The sequence below is a fragment of the Cololabis saira genome, chromosome 5 (genome assembly GCF_033807715.1).
Source record: "Cololabis saira isolate AMF1-May2022 chromosome 5, fColSai1.1, whole genome shotgun sequence".
NCBI classification, from domain to species: Eukaryota; Metazoa; Chordata; class Actinopteri; order Beloniformes; family Belonidae; genus Cololabis; species Cololabis saira.
Window position 1 is genome coordinate 13,225,407 of NC_084591.1, and position 20,252 is coordinate 13,245,658.

The following is a 20,252-nucleotide window of genomic DNA, read 5'->3' on the forward strand; positions in this document are numbered from 1 at the left end:
CTGTCCAGAAACCGGTGGCATTTGGAGTCTCGAGCAGTCACCCACGAGGAATTTTAGTAAACACCACTTTGATCTCCCTCAGTGACGTCAAACGCACAGACCCCCAATCAGAAGAAATGAGTCTCAGACTCGAGGAGGAAAAGGACAATTTGTGTTGAGATCTCTGACGCAACAAGAAAAAAAAAAAAAACTACCGGAGCCAAAGGTGGTGTTTGTTGTCTGTACGGCCAGGAGGCTGCGGGCCCGGTGAGATTTCAAAGTCAGCACCTGTTGAGGGGAAACACATCGCCCACAGCTGTGTTTCTACTTGAGCTGAAATGGAAAGAATCCCTGTAAGCAGTAATCCAGGCTTTAGCTACTTTGCTTAGGAAACTCTGCCTTTTTTATTCCAGTAAGCCGTTACAGGAGCAGTTGCATGTCAAAGCTGAAAAATACACAGTTAAGAACCTTTGAAAAGTGAAAAATAAATCCAGAATTAAGCCAGGGGCGTCAATTGGGTATGGCAAGGTATGGCAGCCGCCACACCTCGGCTTCAGGGGAAAATGTAAATGTTTGTTTTTTTAAATACATTTATGGAGTTACTCTGTGTCTATTTGTATTGATTATTTTATTATTTAATACCTATAAAATAACTACAAATGCAAATCAGAACAACATGATGGATTTCACTAGGTATTATCTTTCCCAACACTTGTATACCCCCCTCATATCTTTAAATGTGATGTCCCAGCGTCCCTGAAGACAGTGGTCGCTATCAATATCGTTTTTAGCGCGCTCTGCAGTGTTACTAACTTACAAACTTACAAAAATGAAAAGAAAGCAGGCAACCCCGCAATTGTTTTTCAAAGAAAGAAGGCAAATGATGGGTCCAATGTTGCCCCAGTCAGGCTATTAACGAGGCTGTTAGCCACTGATGGATTAATTAAGTTCATCTTAAGGTAAGATATCAAATCACCCTACCCTCTTATAAATCTGTTTAAGGGAAATATTTGACTTTTTTTACTCTCTTTCTCTCTTCTGCTCCCTCCCTAGGGCTGGGCGATATATCGAGATTTTATTATATATCGATATATTTTCAAACACGATATGGTACGAGACAATATCGTTTATATCGATTTAAAAAAAAAAAAAAAATTTTTTTTTAATGATTTTGATATATCTTATTTTGTGACAAATTGACTTGAATGTTTTATTTGAGATTTGCACAAATGTTTTGTTATTTGCACAACTGTCAACCTCAGTGGAAAAGTCTGCCTGTTACTGTCTATATTGTATTAATTGCACAGTGTATTTTAATTTAATTGTTATGCAGGAAAGGGATATTTGTTTTATTTTATTCAAGAAGCATTTTATTCTATATATGCAGGCAGTTTATTATTATAAATTATTATGTTTATTATTTCATTTGTTTTATACATTTTGATATTGTGCAGGGCTCTGTTAATAAAGGTACCTGTGTGACATTTGGCACGAGGCTTTGTATTAAAACTGACTGTTTTTTTAAGGGTTTGCCTCAGAAAAAATGAAGCTAACAGAGATGCTATGATGCTATAATGCTTTGGGGGAAACCCCAATTAAGACACAGAAAATATATCGAGATATATATCGAGTATCGCCATTTAGCTAGAAAATATCGAGATATGACTTTTGGTCCATATCGCCCAGCCCTATCCCTCCCTCTCCTTTTTGCATTTGGACTTTAACTGTTTTAAGTTAAACTGGGATTTCCACGTGATATTGTTGCACTGACATAGTGGATGAAGTGAACAGAATGAGTTAAATGGCGTTTGTCAGATACGCCTTTTCTGCTCTCTAGCTCTGCCGCTTGCTGTCGGTGCCGAAACGGATGTGTATTGCGTTATCAGCACGTAAAGCCTGAATTATGGTTCTGTGTTAAATCGACGGCGTAGCCTACAGCGTAGGGTACGCGGCGACGCGTTGGAGGAACACAGAACCATAAATCAGCCTTAAGTGTAGTGTTCATAGTTAGCAGGATGTGAGTGAGGCTGCATTTGAAAAATTTCACATTTTCTTGACCACACAGATAAGCTACATAGCAGACTTCTGTGATGAGTATACTGGGCATGTTGATTGATACTGTAGTTAAGTTCTGAGACTCGTAACCTTGCCATACCTTAGCTTTGACTGAATTGACGCCACTGAGTTAAGCTTAAATTGATCAACACAGGTATCGTGCAATCCACTTAAAAACTCATGTATTTGTATATCAATAAGACTGTACAACCTCAAATTAAAAACACTATAAATTTCAGATTTTACACTAGAAACACTTTCATCTGGAATGTTGAGTCTTCAGTGAACAGCACTTCTACCTGGGAACAATTCCAGTGTTGAACTATATATCAAATCAAGAGAAAATGAAATGAAGCAATGAAGCAATTACATCGTATAAAAAGGCACAAGCTTTCACATATTCTGTAAATCTCCAGCAGAAGTGAGAGTCTGTCCGTCTAGGACTGGAACAGTTCACAGATGGCCAGGTGTGTTTTAGACACAGAAAAGGCTGGATAAACAGGGCTGGAGAATGTGTGCTTGTAGGAATGCAATAAAGCGAGGCTGCCCCCTGGTGTCGCATTAAAGAATGATAAACTCCCCTCCTGAAAATCAAGGAAAACTCCCACCCTCTGGAGCCCATCTGCCTTCACAGGAAACGACTCCTTGTTATGCAGCGCTTCCAGCTTCTTTCTGTCGTAAGCCAGGCACCAGGAGGAGCCGTTGAACCCCAGCCGAGCGCTGTCCTTTTGCCCTTTCCTTTCCATCTGACTCTCGCACAGCCCCACCTTCCAGCGGCCCTCATCCGCGGACACCTCCACCTCCCAGTACCACCGGCCCCCCTCCAGGGCACAGGAGGCCAGGACCTGCGGGAAGGAGCTGAAGCGAGCCTCGTGCTCCGTATAGTCCTGCTGGGCCTCGCTGTAGCTCGCCCTCCTGTTGCTGTCAGACAGCTGCAGCTTTGGATGGGCTGTATCTGTATCCAGGAGGGGAATGGTACCATCTGCACGCAGGAAAAGGAAATTAAAAGAGAAGAACTTGGATGAGAGACTAACGCTACATTTGAATCTTCTGCAGAAACCGAACATCTTGATTTTAACTTTACCAGTGATTCATAAGAGCACAGACAACACTTGACTTAGGCCCTGTCCCAATACTCAGCCTACCCCTCGTTTTCATCACTACCCCTAAATTTTGCGCGTTCCCGTGAGGGTAGTGGTGTCCCAATTCCTCTTTCCACCTAGGGGGAGTGGAGAAAACGAGGGGTAGTGGCTATGAATTGTCCCTACGTTTGTAGGGTTTTGCGATCCTCACTCGCTGACCTAGGGACCAAAACATTTCCCAGAATGCTTTTCGTCGTCATTTGCGGACTGAATCCAAAAAAAAAACATGGCAGACATTTCTTATTTTTAGTGAATAAAATCAATATTTTGAGTTAGTTTCTGCATAAAAATGAGTTTTGATTACATTTCTAGCGAGAAATATATATTTTTACTTTCACAATATTCACTTTTTTGCCCGTTTTTGCAACCTCGCCAGAATAAAGGCTGATTTATGGTTCCGCGTTACACCAACGCAGAGCCTACGGCGTAGGTTACGCGGCGACGCGTGCCGTACGCCGTAGGCTCTGCGTCGATTGAACGCAGAACCATAAATCAGCTCCCGAAGCCGGCAGGCAGAAATCCCAAAATTTTCTGAGCAAATTTCTTAACAGGCGTAGCTACAACTGTTAGATTTTATCTATTAAACCAACATTTATCTTCCTAAATGATTTATTTCAGCCAGCGGTAATTCTCCTCAGAGCTGCAGGTTTCTCCCCGTGAAGACGGCGCAGGTTGACCTGGCGATCAATCCTGTACGTGAGCTGCTGCTGCTGCTGCTGCTGTGCCCCGGTCTTATCATCAAATCATCAAATTTCTTAACAGGCGTTATTTGGATAAACTGAGCCCAGGTTGGGGATCTTAAAGGTTATTTTTACGCCTGAAAAAATATTAAAACTTAATAAAGTGGCATATTAACAGCGCTACAGCTGAAATTAAAACATCTTTTGGCTCTCAGCTTCCTGATTTTAGGGGTGGTGCTGAAAGTAGGGGTAGGGGGAGTATTGGGACAGGGCCCTGGGAAGATTTCAAGTGCCCTAAAATCTGTCCCTTCTTTTTTAGGGGTAGTGAAGAAAAGAAGTGCGAGTGAAAGAAAGTAGGGCGAGTGAAAGAAAGTAGGGGGTGTATTGGGATTGGGCCTTACACAGCAGCTTGTAGAGGTCTCTGTCTTTGCCCGGCATGGTGATGACAACCGCGTCCAAGCGGTTCTCTGTCCATCTCTGCAGGCATTTCAAGCGGGCTTGGTCCACTTCCTGCGTAGCCTCGAACAGCTCCTCGTCACTCCCCACGTCGCTGGTCCTACAGAGGAAAAGCAGAGTGAGTGGACAGCAACAGCTGTTGCCACATAATGTGCAAACAGAGTAAAACAAAGTTCAAATGTGTATAGAAAATGACTGCATAAAAGGTTCTGCATCCACAAACTACATGTAGAATAATAAAACCATTTACTTAAGAGGCTAAATTGTGATTTTCTATCCGTATTTTTTTTTGGTTTGCCTTGACCATAAGATACCTTCCCCCCAAAAGATGTGCCAGAATTAGCAGTGTGTCCTTTCTAATGATGGAATTATAACCATTTACTTCCAAAATAAATCAACAACTCAAAATCGTTCTTCCTGCTGCTTTGGTTAATTCACAGAACACAATGTCTGCAAATTTCCTGTGGGGCATTTCTACAAAGCCCGGAAGTTCAGGTGCAGCCGTTCAGGGAGAAACAGGAGCAGATTCCTGAATCACATTTTACAAGACAATCTTTCAAATGTTGTTGTGTTTCCCGAGGAGGACGGATTAAAAAAACCAAGACTGTTGTGGCTCCGGCCACTTTCCATGCAAGAACACAACAGTTAAAAAGAAGTTAAAAGGTCAAACTTACAGGTGGGAAACCTTGCTGTATTCCTGAAGAGTGAAAAAGCAAACAGAAAAGATCATTTTTTACATAAGTGTTAGTTTAGCTGATGGAAAACTTGTGTGTTGTTCTTCTCTGAGGAGGCAACTGACCATAATGAAGGCCTGCTCCTGAACCTGTTTCTCTCCCTTGGCATCGGACAGACTCTCGAGCGTGTGCAGGCCGTTCTGGATGGACTGCAGGGAGCTCCGCAGGCGAGAGAGTTTCTCCTCCAGCCCCCCGAGAACCTGCGTCTCCTCCTTCAGCACGCACTGGAGAGCCGACTGCTCCTCTTGCTCCAAAGCCTCTCGGATGGCTTCGTACTGCTTCTTCACACAAGCTTGGGCCTCATTTAAAACCACCTGGACAAAAGAAAAAAAGTAAAATTAAATAAATGCATTATGTAAATCAAAGTCCTGCAATGTCAGAATCTCATTTGGGAACAATAAAAGTGAATCCCGGAGCTGCAGCTGTTCTGTCCAGAGGTCTCAGAGCTCCTGCAAACATTTAGCTGCAGTTACTGTTGCACAAAGTAAAAAACTGAAAAAGAAAGCTTAAAGCAAAGGTTCACATGCAAAAGAGATATATGGATCCTTTTCTCCAATAAATACAAACATGGAAAAATGTAACATGACTACAACTTAAAATGGACTAAAGTTAATCTATCATGACGTATTTCACTAAAACACAAATCAGACTTTGGTTTTTGATTCAAGTGAATATTTTATATGACAAAACAATTGGGAGGAGGATGTATAAAAATGATGGTACCATCTACTTATTGTTTTATTGCACCACCAGGAGCATCAATCACTGCCGGAAAGCCACTCCCTGAGATATTAGATATTCAGTGTCTGCCTGCAGGTATTTTGCTACATGTATCCTGTGCAAACTGCTGTAGCGGTCTCGGGTTTTAGACCGCTACGCTGCATTTTTCACATCTTTCCACAGATTTTTAACAGGATTAAGATCAGGGCTGATCAGGGCCCTTTAAGAATAGTCCATTATTTTTAAGTCAGCCGTTCTCGAGTGTTTGGGGTCATTATCACGTTGGAGCCACTGTGACCTGAAACTGAAGCTGAGCTGCCAAACAATGTCCGATAAACTTCCCTCCACTTCAGTGTGTCGTGCAAAGATCCAGTTCTCCTGTGTTAGAAGCAGCCAAGCAGCCCCGAAACATAACTACGCCCCCATATCACCGTAGGTATGGGGCTGTTTTAATAGGTTTAGAGATCACATCTAGCTTGTATTTCTCTTTTACGGTAATAGCAGAGTCCTCCTGAGTCTCTTTCTATCTTACTTTGAAAATAGTATCAATATATAATAGGGCTGGGCGATATGGACCAAAAGTCATATCTCGATATTTTCAAGCTGAATGGCGATACTCGATATATATCTCGATATTTTTTCTGTGCCATAATTGGAGTTTCCCCCAAAGCATTATAGCATAGCATCTCTGTTAGCTTCATTTTTTTCTGAGGCAAACCCTTAAAAAGACAGTCAGTTTTAATACAAAGCCTCGTGCCAAATGTCACACAGGTACCTTTATTAACAGAGGTCTGCACAATATCAAAATGTATAAAACAAATGAAATAAAAATAAACTGCCTGCATATATGGAATAAAAATGCTTCTTGAATAAAATAAAATAAATATCCCTTTCCTGCATAACAATTACATTAAAATACACTGTGCAATTAATACAATGTAGACAGTAACAGGCAGACTTTTCTACTGAGGTTGACAGTTGTGCAAATAACAAAACATTTGTGCAAATCTCAAATAAAACATTCAAGTCAATTTGTCACAAAATAAGCTATATCAAAATCATTAAAAAAAAAAAATTAAATCGATATAAACGATATTGTCTCGTACCATATAGCGTTTGAAAATATATCGATATATATTAAAATCTCGATATATCGCCCAGCGCTAATATATAAATGTTATTATAAATATCTTTTTGTGTAGACAACTCTGGTCATCAACATGGTGCACACCAAACTACACAGTGCTAAGTTTTGTAATGATAGTAACTAATGTTAAACAACTGGTTTGAAACATGTGAACTATGATTTCTAGTCACTTTTTGGGGTATCATTTTTCCAGAGTATTTCAGCCTTTTTTGTAAGAAATAAACAATTAATCCTTTCATTTTACACCTTTAATCATTTATTCCATCACATGCTACGGGGATGCAGGTGGACATGAAATGATTGCTTTTGATTTAATCACTTTTCAGGAGAAGCGAAGCATGTTTCATTAAACTGTAATAGATCCAACAAATTTATTTACAGATGTAAATAAAGAATTACAACACTTCTGTTGACCTTTTGGACTTTATTATTGTCATTATTATTATTTTTCGAATGTTGGACTTTAGATCACATTTATTCATGAAATGCAGAAAACACTTAGGACCCGACACCCCTGTCTGCAGTCACACTCAGTACGTTCTTATCATCAAAGCTTTCACGATAGTCGGAGCTAATCAGGATTTTAGGGAACTGAGATAGCGATCACTGATCACATGGTTTCTTTGAAGCCTTTGATTTATCATCTATCATTTATGCATTTACTGATTTAAAAACACTGCATGATAACTTATTTAAACAAGTCTGCAGCTCTCACCCTTTGCGAGATTGAGTTGTATTCTTCCTGCAGATACCACTCACCGGACCTGACCTGCTTCCTCTGACCTGCGTCGTCTGCCCAGCTCCGATTCGTAGCTTTGCCTGAGTTTATCTGACCCCAACCTGCTTTTCCTAGATCCATCTTCTGCCTCGGCCCTGTACGAAAGCTTCACTGGATCTGTACAGACCTGGATCGTTTTCCTGACCAACCCTCGGCCTCGCCCTGATCGCTACCTCCGACTGGATTACCTGATCCATTGCTTGGACCTTCTTTCCTGGACCTGTCTGTTTCTTTTTCTTGCCTCATTGATCGGTTTCTGACCGGGACTGTGTTCTCCTTTCTCCTTCATCTAGACTACAACTTCCAAAACCTGCAATGTCACCACCTTACCTCTTTTTATAATCAGTAAATGTTTTGAAATGAGTCGTCCAATCAACTATCAGCCGTTATTTGAAGCCAATCAGCTCAAGCTACATTATTTCTCAGTCTGGAGAGAAGAAGGAGGAGCTAGCTCTGCATGTTTTACTTGAAATATCAACAGATGTGATGTCACTGAGAAATCCCTTACCCTACCTTTAAACCCTAGCACCCTCGGATGATTACTGGGACAACTCTGAGCTTGCATTTCATTTTAATGTAATAGGAATTAAACCATATTTGTTTTAAAAATGCATTATAATAAAAGTTAAATGAGCACAACACACCAAGTTAACCATAAACTCTTTTCCACACATGTTATTTTGTATAATAATGTTGGGTGGGCTACAGATAAAAATGAGTCCAACTGTTAATAGCAAACGTTTTTCTTCTCTGCCTCTGAAGTGTTCTCAGGCTCTACCGAACTGGAGTGTGTTGCATCATTATAAACTTTTGATTGTGTTTTGAATGCCTCGTGTTGTCTGTGTCTTATGTGGTGCTTTTAATGGCTCCTCTGGGAAATATAGTGTTTTGTTATTGAACTGAAATGATGCTTCACCTTCATCCCCCAAGTCTCGTATAAAAGTTCTCATAAGTGTTAATGATACTTTTATTTCTGCAGCATGATACAGATGTGTCCTCATGTTAGAAATCAAGAGTAAATATGTAAATCCGTCCTATGCACTACCTCACCAGTTTATATACCATTTAAAATCTATTTATCTCTTATTTTATACTGTAAATATTCAAGTTTAGTTTATGTCTTCTTCATATTATATTGTGGACTGTTTATTTATTTATTTTTATTCTTCTATCTTATTACTTGTATTTTGCCCCGTGGGTCAGAGAGGACTGTAATTTCATTTGTGCTGTATGTTGAACATATAGCAAATCTGACAATAAAGCTTGAAACTTGAACTTGGTAGTTATCAACAAAGATAGTAATAATAATACCGGTAATTGAATATACAACTGATTTCACAATGACTGATCCATGAATGTGGATCTGCGTGAAGTTTCTGCCCATTGTTCATTTTAGATGGAGGGACACTTGATGGGAAATGCGTATTTCGTTATCATCACAGCTCAGATTTATACACACCATGCAGTGGAAACTGACAAACATATCCCTCTGTGAATAATAATCCTAATTCCATGACTAATTTTGCTTTACAACCGACATCTACCTGCAGCTTTTATCTCAGCAGCTAGTGGCCCGGCGGCTGCAGCCTCATGCACCCGTCTACCTGTGTTTTCTCTTTGGACGGGCGTTATTAAAATGAAATTTTATTGTAAAATGACTAATAAAGAAATCTCATCATCATCATTACACAGTTTTAGGTTCATAGTAGGCCTGTGTTGAAAAAAATCGATTTCCCAATTCTAAATCGATTCTCCTATTAATTCCTAAAAATCGATTCATATGTCTAAAGATCGATTTAAAAATGTTTTTTTTTTATTTTATTTATTTATGTATTTTTTTTTTTCATCATTACATTACAACTTTTGGTTATTTTTTTGTTTATCCCCAAAAAAGGAATGTTTTATTGGACACGAGAATAACTGGTGCCATGTTTTTGCCTTTAAATATGTTTAAAGGTATGAAAACATTAAAGTGTTAGGTTATAATTGCATAAATTGTCTATATTTCATTACTTTATATACTGTCTTGGGGTTACATTTGCAAAAAATGCTAAAAACCAAATGCTCAAAAATTAAAAACCAAAATAGACTGAACATGGAACAAATTAAAACGGAATGTGGGAAAAAATAAAAACGATTTAATCCGTCTGTTTCCTCCCTGGATCTGTTTGGTAATTCTGACCCACATGATGTTTCTGAAAGCAGTTCTATCAGCATTCTGGGAGCTGATTGGTCCTTACAGCATCATTAGCTGCCAATACTTGCTGTTTAATCTCAATATAATACTAGTATTCATATGTTGCATAACTACAGTCATATAATTCATGCAACAGCTCAAAAAACAGTTTTAATAACACTAACCCAAATCAATATCGGAATCGAATCGGATCGAATCAAATCTTGATAATCGATTCTGAATCTTAAGAATCGGAATCGAATCGATTCTTGATATTTGAATCGATCCCCAGCCCTAGTTCATAGAAGATACTCCTGCCCGTTAACCTAATGGGAAACTACACGTCCGTAGCCCAACATAAAAATAGTAACAAGAACTCAAGCTGGAAGGAGGTTTTCTCCCTTATGGGATTCACTGGATGTGACAGCGCAGCTCTGCCTACAGCGATCAGGCACCGTTAGTCTGAACATCTGGAACAACCTTTCACCTCTAGTCACAGCAAATATCTTAGTCTTTCTAAGCCATTAGGTAAATATAAATTAAATCAATTAGAACAGCGTAGGTTCCTCTTACCTGGGATGCCTCTTTCTTCTGTGTGAGTTCGTTCACTCTGTTGTTCACCTGCTGCTCAGCCTCCTGCAGCTGTTTAATCTCGTCTTTCAGGTTTGCCTGGAAAAACATCCACAAAAATATAAATAAATCAACTTCTTCCCCCCTCTGGCTACACAGCCATTAATATTTGACCACATTAACACTTTTGATGTGCAGTAAATAGAGAAAAAAAGTAATTGGAGAGTTCAACAGTCTAGTTCCTCAGTGTCTCTGCTTAAGCACGTTTCTTTAAGGGATAGTAGATGAAGTTATCTGCGATGGAAGATAAGCAGTCTGGGAAAAGGGAACCACAGTTGAGAGATGAGACCTTCTGTAAGGCTAGGAGAAAAGCAGCACTGACAAGATACAGGAAGCAGAGCGGGAAACAGCAGAGAAGAAGGCGTTAAGATTCTCTCTGGGAGTGAAGAGAATGAATAAGATTTAAGAAAATAACACAATGAAACAGCCAGGGTGGAGGGAGGCACTTTAGACACAGGAGTGATAGTGAATACATTGGTAGAAAATGATACTGCAAGCAGGAAATAAAAAGAGGAAGACCCAAGAGGAGCTCTGTGGATGTGGTGAGAGAGGAAGATGCAGGAGACAGGGTTAGACGGAAACAGGTGATCCGCAGTGGAGATGCCTGAAGTGAAAAGTCAAAAAAAGAGGAAGGAGATTAAAGTGCAAAACCTCAGTTTGAACTTTTCATTCACATAAAGTCACGTGAAGTGTGAACTATATAACAGCTTTTGATTCACTTGATCAGCTTTACTAATATAACACTTAAGAAATAAGGAATAAAAATGGGAATATAACATATTAAGAAATAACTAATAACACTGATTTATTTTCTATCGATATAATTCTATTTATGGCACTGCACTTGTTATTTATACTTTTTTATTTCAATCTTTTTTTATTTATATGGGTGTTTGATTTGTATATGACAGCGCTGTGTGATGAGGAAAGAGGGAACCTCCCAAAGGGATCAATAAAGTCGTCTGAATCTGAATCTGAATAAAACAGTGGAAAAGCTGGTATCTTAAATACACAGAAAACCACATTTAAGATAGATTTGATAATTCATTTAATAAAATAAATTACAGGAAGAAAATGTGGTTATGTAAAAGTAAGATCAACTGAATTGATACAACAGACTATAATTCTATATTTTGCTTGAAAATATATTGATTCTTTAACAATATAAAGTGAACAGAAAAAATATAATTATGATTTAGTTTGACACCATTAGTATCTCCCCAGTTACTTCTGATTCTTTCTAAAATGTTCTGAGACTAAATGTTTAAAGCCGGGCATACACTGCGATTGTCGGATCGTTTTGAACTGATTTTCCACTCGTGCGACTATTTTTTGGATCGGGCCGGATTTCGACCCAATCGTTGGTCGTGCCTCGTGCAGTAAACGTGGGGTAACGACGAGAGAGTAACACCTCACGACGAGCTCCCAATCACAAATCGTGTGCTCGCAAGAAAATCAAACGTGTTTGAAATCCTGGTCGTGCTACGCCCCGATTGGACTCATCCTTTTGCAGAGAGCATGCGCAATCTCTGATGCCACGTCAAAAACTATTATTTGTAGTTTAAAGTGTTTCAAATTCACATTACAAATCATGTTTTAATAGCAGAAAAAAAGACTGCATTTCCCACGTCTGCCCAGCCAATTCCTTGTCCAATCACGAGGTTGTCTAATCTTTTTTCATTTATCGCCACACAGAATGGCACAAATAGCTAAGGCAGCGCATTTGTTTTTGCTGAGGATCTTTGGTGTCTCCCACTTCGGGGGTTCCTCCTCTTCCACTTCATTTTGACGTTGCAGTTCCACTAACACAGAAGTCCAACCTGAGTATTATGAACGTGTGAGCAGACGGGTCGCATCAGAGCATCGGGACGTACAGTGTGAGACCATAAATCGTGGGCTGTGAACTTTTGAACTCAGCGATCTAGTCGTGCAGTTTGAGATGGGGCTGAATCAAACGATTAAAAATATTGCACAGTGTATGCCCAGCTTAAAAGACCTAAATCGTACAGTAAGATTAGTGAATTTCAGGTCCTGGAAAGGAAACCGTTGGCCAGCACTCACCCGGAGATCCCTCTCGGCCTCCCTGATGCTGATGCAGGCGTGGTCTCTGTGGGAGCCGATGACGGTGCACACCGTGCACACACACACCCCGCACTGCCGACAGTAGATCCGGTTCATCTCCTGATGCTCCTGGCACCTCCACAGTGAAATGTCCTCCATGGGAGCGACCAGAGTGTGAGTCTGGAAAACCGGGGATTCCAGGTGAGGACGCAGGTGTTCTTTACACATGGAGGCTCCGCACACGAGACAGGTCTTCACCGCTGACTGATACCCAGTTTTAGGGCAGTAATGACAGCGAACGGGGCTGGAGCCTCTGTTCTCCGGTCTGAAGGACGCGCCCGCATGGCTCGGTGATCCTGTCACAGACGCAGGTCTTTTAGTGAATAATGGAGGCGTCTTGCTGACTTGGTGTACGGGAGACGTACGTGAATCTCCATGAGAGCTGAGAGAGTTGGCAGGTTTCTTTGGTGTGCTGTGACTTCCTGTTTTGTGTGCATCTTTCTTGGGGGTCACAATCAGAGGCGACTCACATAGATCTATTTCACTGGCGCTGTCGGAGTCATCGCTTATATGTACGATTTTATTCCTGTCAGAATTGTCATTCTGGTGTGCGCTATCACTGCGCTCAGAGAGCGTGACTTCTGGCTTTTTGGATGCTCCCACGACAGCAGACACCCCAGCTTTATCTGACGAAGACGTGCTGGGAATCTCGGCGTTACTGGACGACTCAGAAGGAGACTGCACTGTTGTTCGCTTTGTGGCAGGTTGCTCGGAAACAGGCGCGCTGGCTTTCCTCTTCCCCAGGAGTCGTCTGGCGAGCGTAGGCCTCGTCAGTAGCGGGTCGGATGTATTTTGCTCTTCATTACTGAATATGCCTTCACAAAACACAATGCAAGGAAGTGAAAGTTGGTCACAAAGAGAGTTGTTTTACATTCCTGCTATTGAGCTGTCACAACATTAACTGGCGTGCAAATAACTTTCACACCTAAACTGAACCTGATATAACACTTAAAGTGGTAGCTAACATCATTAATTTCCCTTTCAGCATAGATCAGGTATTTTTGAATGAATTAAACTCATACAACAATCAAACATAACTGCACTTGCACCAGTGCAGATTAGAGATGCACCGATCGATCGGCCCCTGATCGGGATCGGGCCGATAATGCCCCTATCGGTTTTGATCGGAGATCGGAAAATAATAGTTCAGAGCTGATGACGTTTACAACAACAAACCGCCGCCCGCGCGGTTTGTTGGGACCGCTCAGACCGAGCGGTCCTGAGGAGGCGTGACCGGCCTCGCCGGTGCGGGAGTTTTACAATGTCTGAAAAGGACAACAAATTTAATTTGCAGTTTGCAAAGTGTGTCCAAAAGAGATACCACGAGGGTGAATGTTACAAAAGAATTTCAACACAACGAAGCTGATAAGACATTTGAAAGTTCTTCACACGGAGTATATTGAGTTTTCAAAGTTGGCTGCAGCAGAAAAAAGGGAGAGAAAAAAAGGAGCGCGCGCAACGGCACTAACTCTGTAACACCTGTAACAGAGACATATAAACGACAGGACGAAAAATAAAGAACTACATCGTAAGGTAATGAATTCCATATGCTTTGCTCATCAGCCGCTTTCTGTTGTAGAAGACATCATGTTTAAACACGTTTTCAGCTTGGATCCGCGGTGAGCGCTGCTGCGGTGCGCGCTGCCGCGGTGTAAATATTTCACTGATGAAATCCTGTCAGAGTTTTACCAGACTATTTACAGTCCAAAAGCTCACGCAGGACGACAGTCGTGTCAGTCGCTTCAGGAGTGACATGTGGAGCTGTAGTGTGAAGATTTGAGCTTCACTCACAAGAGTTTCCTCACACGTGGCGGATGCTATCACTAAAGCTTTCACAAAGCTTAATAATTCATAATTAATTTTTATTTTAAAATGTAATTCCTCTTTCCACAGGAAAACTAAGGTTTATAGTTTGCAACTCGTATCATCTTTTAGAGAGTGACATGTCTGCTGTTGTCTGTCTTGCTGCACATGTTGTACATAATTATTACCACAGGAAAGCTGAAGCTACTAAACTACACTTACTCTTTGTAAGCCGAGTCTTACACCTAATCTCCTAATTTTTATACCTAATAATACAATGTCAGTGTCGTGTACATGAGACAAAAATATTGACGAATTTATGGATTTCACGCTGTGATCAGTGATCGGCAAAATCGGGATCGGCCAATACTGGTTTTGGAGATCGGTGATCGGTGATCGGCCCTCAAAATCCTGATTGGTGCATCTCTAGTGCAGATGTGATTAAGTCATTGATACGAACCCAAAACTATTGAGCGTCCTGCGCAGTTTTACCAAACTAAAGTGCATGAGATCATTATACTGCCACACATATTTTCAGTCATTGGACATTAACCATCCATTTGAATATGATGATGTCTAAGGTAAGAATTAATTGTTGCAACACTTTCCAAAAACACAGAGAAGCATGCCATGTCCACTTTCAGGTTCTTGTTCAGGTTTATTTCTGAGAGTCTGCTTGTTTTGCATTTGAGTTACATGTGTATTGTGCAGGACCGATCAAAATGACAATGTGTTTACTAACTCGGGTTGTGTCTGTTAAAGATTAATGGCCAACAGATATGGGTAGGTCAATGGTCACAATGGCTGATGACCAGCATTTAATGCTAATTTCATTCATTGTTTCCCTTCTTAACCCTAAATAAAGACAGTTGTTTGCTAACAGTGGCAAATTACTCATAATACTGCTTAATCTAAACAAACTATCAAGTATAATTAATTCAGTAATGACATTATTCACCTGAGAAGATTTATTCTGCACAATGTCTGCAATTCAATCATTTTGGCAAAACATTCACAACTGTAAAATAAAACTTTGGTACATTTAACATATCAATTATGAATTTCATTGACTTATTTAGGCTTAAAATATCAAATTATGACTGTGTTACTAAAGATCAGGGATACGAAGTACCATAGCAATGATATGAAATGTACTATTCTTAATATAGTTATTTATAACAACCAGCCTTCAATTTAAAAATGTAATGACTGTGACAGTCCTTATGTATATGTAATACTGATGATACAATAGTTGAAATACTCGTGTCAGTTAGAAATGAAAAAATAAATAAAAAAGGTAGTTAGGCTGATTTAGAATCAGAATCAGATTCAGGTTTATTTGGCCAAGTCAGGTCAAACAAGACAGGGAATTTGACTCTGGTTATTTTGCTCACTGTACAGTAAATAGACGAATGGCTCTTATTAACATAGATACAATTAAAAAAAAAAAAGTGAAAAGGTGCAGCAGTATGAGGTAGACATGGTTATTGAAAGCTGCATTGTTACAGTATATGATTGTGTTTATAATTGTATTTATTATTATTGCACAGTGATTGAATTGATTAGAAGCCTAACTACGTTTTTAAAATCACGACTTAGAATATTAAATATTGCCCATACATTTCCTATATTGTGCTTTATATTGACAATCGGTTTAAACAACCAATATTTAATGATATAAATAACTAGGATTAAGTATTATTACAATATGTGAATATCTTCATTACTGTTTTTTACCGTGCAATACTTTTTCCCGGCATATCTGTGCAATATTCCACCACATGTGTAGTTATGTTATTATCTGTGGATAGGATCTCAAGTCTTGATTTCACTATTCAAAATGCACCTTAACCTTTTTATATAATTTATATTTCTTATCTGTTTGCACTGTCTTGCACTGTGATGCAGCTTTTAATCTCACTGTACCCATGTATAATGACAATAAAGTATTCTATTCTATTCTATTTATAATTTTACATGCACCCCCCTGGTAGGAAGCAATGGTCTCTTCCACTGCGGAAGTCCGGTGTTCTGCCAATCTTTGCTACCTGCCAGAAAATGCTACTTTGTGGTTCTGCGCATGCGTACAGTGGATTTTCAAAGTTTCATTGGCACGTCCATGATTTCTTGCACGATGTAAAATTGATAATATGGGATGTTGAGTATTTGATCCTTCAAAATACACTACCCATGACATGAATTGCATTACACTTTGTGAAAATTATACGATACAGAGGTAGAAATCCATAAGGTAGCATTTTTTGGCAAGGCAGCAGAAATTGGCAGAACACCGGAAACTTGGCTCATGCGCAGTCAGTCAACATTGGTAAACATGTCCTGCACAGTGCTACTTGTGTGTTTTTTTAGTTGTGATATAAACTGCTATTATATCCATTGGGATGCAGGTTTGATAGTACCTGCATTATTGCCAGTTTGGCTGCGTGCGAACGGCGGGGTGCGGTAGACGGCGCTGCAGCGCCACTGCGGGCAGTGGTACGGGCCGGTCGGGGAGACGCTCCACAAGTCCCCGAGGCAGCGCTGGCAGAACTGGTGGCTGCACTTCAGCGTCACCAGGTCCCGGGTCACCTCGCCGCACAGAGGGCACCGCGACGGCGTGTCCAGAACTTGTCCCATGTTGGGGTTTTACTGCGCAATCACTTCTGGATCCGTTTTCATAAAGAGACGGAGGTGGAGCCAGAGGTTTGAATCCCGCAACCCCTCACTGGAAGCGTCTTAAAGGGACAGTGCACACAAGGGGAGGCTGAGCAGCATGGTTTCTGATTATTTAAAAATATACAATTAGTGTTCTACGGAAGAGTATTAGGGCCAAACTAAGACAAAAAATTACGATAATAAAGTTATATAATATAATGAGAATAAAGTCGTAAAATTACGTGAATAAAGTCATAATGTTGCAAGAATAAAGTCGTAATATTACGAGAATAAAGTCATAATGTTGCAAGAATAAAGTCGTAATAGAATAAAGTCATAATATAATGAGAATAAAGTCATAAAATTACAAGAGTAAAGTCATAATGTTGCGAGAATAAAGTCGTATAGAATAAAGTCGTAATATTATGAGAATAAAGTCGTAATATTACGAGAATAAAGTCGTAATATTACGAGAATAAAGTCGTAATATTACGAGAATAAAATCGTAATATTACGAGAATAAAGTCGTAATATTACAAAAATAAAGTGGTAATTTATGAGAATAAAGTGGTAATTTATGAGAATAAAGTGGTAATATTACGAGAATAAAGTCGTAATATTACGAGAATAAAGTTGTAATATTACGAGAATAAAGTCGTAATATTACGAGAATAAAGTCGTAATATTACAAGAATAAAGTGGTAATTTATGAGAATAAAGTCGTAATATTATGAGAATAAAGTTGTTATATTACGAGAAATAAAGTTGTAACATTATGAGAATAAAGTGGTAATTTATGAGAATAAAGTCGTAATATTACGAGAATAAAGTCGTAATATTACGAGAATAAAATCGTAATATTACGAGAATAAAGTCGTAATATTACAAAAATAAAGTGGTAATTTATGAGAATAAAGTGGTAATATTACGAGAATAAAGTGGTAATATTACGAGAATAAAGTGGTAATATTACGAGAATAAAGTCATAATGTTGCAAGAATAAAGTCGTAATATGAGAATAAAGTCGTAATATTACGAGAATAAAGTCGTAATATTACGAGAAATAAAGTCGTAACATTATGAGAATAAAGTGGTAATTTATGAGAATAAAGTCGTAATATTACGAGAATAAAGTCGTAAAATTATGAGAATAAAGTGGTAATTTATGAGAATAAAGTGGTAATTTATTTTAAGTATATATATTTATAATATATTTAATATTACGACTTTGTTCTCGCAACATTATGACTTTATTCTGGTAATTTTACGACTTTATTCTCATATTTTTATGACTTTATTTTTGTAATTTCCTGTTTTTTTGTCTTAGTTTGGCCCTAATACTCCGTCGTTCCATGCCAGATAAGTGATCTTTTTTTTTTTTTTTTTTTTTCTACAATTGATTATTATACAGTTATTCATTTATTCATGGAGATGTTCTGGATACAGTCTCCTGTTTCTGCTACAATTTCTGTTTTTCCTCAAGAACACTGTTCTTCATTTAAATATTCTCACTGCTTTAAAGCACACCTCCAAACATGTTTCAGCATTTTTAAGGGCAAATAACTGTTGCACAATATCAAAATAATAAATCAGAAGTTATATACTGGAGTTGTTTAATTATTAATCCAGACTGAAGTTAAGCTAAATGAAGTTGTTCTGGATACAGTCTCCTGTTTCTGCTACAATTTCTGCACAGTGGATGCTAAATATCTATTGTGAAGAAACAATTGGCCAAAAGCGTTTTTGCTCATCTTTTCATCGTGTGCAACATTTTCCTCAAATTATGTGTATGGTCATGCTTAATTTACTAGTGATAGTTGTTTTTCTTCAAAAACACTGTTCTTCATTTAAACATTCTGCTTTAAAGCAACCCCAAAAGCATTTCAGCATTTTTCAGGCCCAATAACTGTTGCAAAATATCAATTATATACTGGAGTTATTTAGTTATGAATCCAGGCTGAAATTAAGTTAAACTTAAATTGAGTTGTTTTACAATTGATTATTATACAGTTATTAATTTATTAATGAAAATGTTCTGGATACACTCTCCTGGTTCTGCTACAATTTCTTTACAATGGATGCTAAATATCTATTGGGAAGAAACAATTGGCCAAAAGCGTTTTTGGTTTTTGCTCATAGGTCATGTGCAACTTCTTCCTCAAATTATGTGTAGCCTATGGCTTATGCTTAATTTACGAGTGACAGTTGTTTTTCCTCAAGGACACTGTTCTTCATTTAAACATTCTGCTTTAAAGCACCTCCAAAAGAATTTCAGCATTTTTAAGGGCCAATAACCGTTGCATAATATCAATTAAATCACAAGTTATTTACTAGAGTTGTTTAGTTTTATCCAGGCTGAAAATAAGTTAAACTTAAATGAAGTTGTTTTACAATTGATTATTATATAGTTATTAGTTTATTCATGAAGATGTTCTGAATACAGTCTCCTGTTTCTGCTACAATTTCCTCACAATGGATGCTAAATATCTATTGGGAAGAAACAATGGGCCAAAAGCGTTTTTGAGCAAAGACGGTCCTGCTTTACTCATCTATTCATCATGTGTATAAACATTCTGCTTTAAAGCACCTCCAAAAGCATTCCAGCATTTTTAAGGGCCAATAACTGTTGCGTAATATCAATTATATCAGTTATTTAGTTATTAATCCAGACTAAAATTAAGTTAAACTTAAATTAAGTTGTTTTACAATAGATTATTATACAGTTATTCATTCATTCATGAACATGTTCTTGATACAGTCTCCTGTTTCTTCTACAATTTCTGCACAATGGATGCTAAATCTCTATTGGGAAGAAACAATTGTCCAAAAGCATTTTTGAGGAAAAAAAGGATCTGCTTTGCTCATCTATTCATCATGTGCATAAACATTCTGCTTTAAAGCACCTCCAAAAGCATTTCAGCATTTTTAAGGGCCAATAACTGTTGCGTAATATCAATTATATCAGTTATTTAGTTATTAATCCAGACTAAAATTAAGTTAAACTTAAATTAAGTTGTTTTACAATAGATTATTATACAGTTATTCATTCATTCATGAACATGTTCTTGATACAGTCTCCTGTTTCTTCTACAATTTCTGCACAATGGATGCTAAATCTCTATTGGGAAGAAACAATTGTCCAAAAGCATTTTTGAGGAAAAAAAGGATCTGCTTTGCTC

The 20,252-nt window shown here is 38.6% G+C and overlaps 1 protein-coding gene across 1 annotated transcript; it reads right to left on the reverse strand.

Moving 5' to 3' along the window:
• Positions 1-1,957: 1,957 nt before the first annotated feature.
• si:dkey-29p10.4 (E3 ubiquitin/ISG15 ligase TRIM25) lies at positions 1,958-17,126 on the reverse strand. Its single transcript, XM_061722463.1, has 7 exons — positions 16,839-17,126; positions 12,559-13,433; positions 10,441-10,536; positions 5,112-5,360; positions 4,987-5,009; positions 4,258-4,412; positions 1,958-3,016 (listed from the first exon to the last, which is right to left on the reverse strand). The coding sequence occupies exons 1-7, from the start codon at positions 17,053-17,055 to the stop codon at positions 2,472-2,474; spliced, it is 2,160 nt and encodes a 719-aa protein (XP_061578447.1). The 5' UTR covers positions 17,056-17,126; the 3' UTR covers positions 1,958-2,471.
• Positions 17,127-20,252: the final 3,126 nt, after the last annotated feature.

Coding starts and splice junctions, on each gene's coding strand:
- si:dkey-29p10.4 (XM_061722463.1), bottom strand. CDS start 17,055: ATGGGACAAGTTCTGGACACGCCGTCGCGGTGCCCTCTGTGCGGCGAG. Junction 13,434..16,838: donor CCAAACTGGCAATAATGCAG/GTACTATCAAAC, acceptor TGTTTTGTGAAG/GCATATTCAGTAATGAAGAG. Junction 10,537..12,558: donor AGGCCGAGAGGGATCTCCGG/GTGAGTGCTGGC, acceptor ATGTTTTTCCAG/GCAAACCTGAAAGACGAGAT.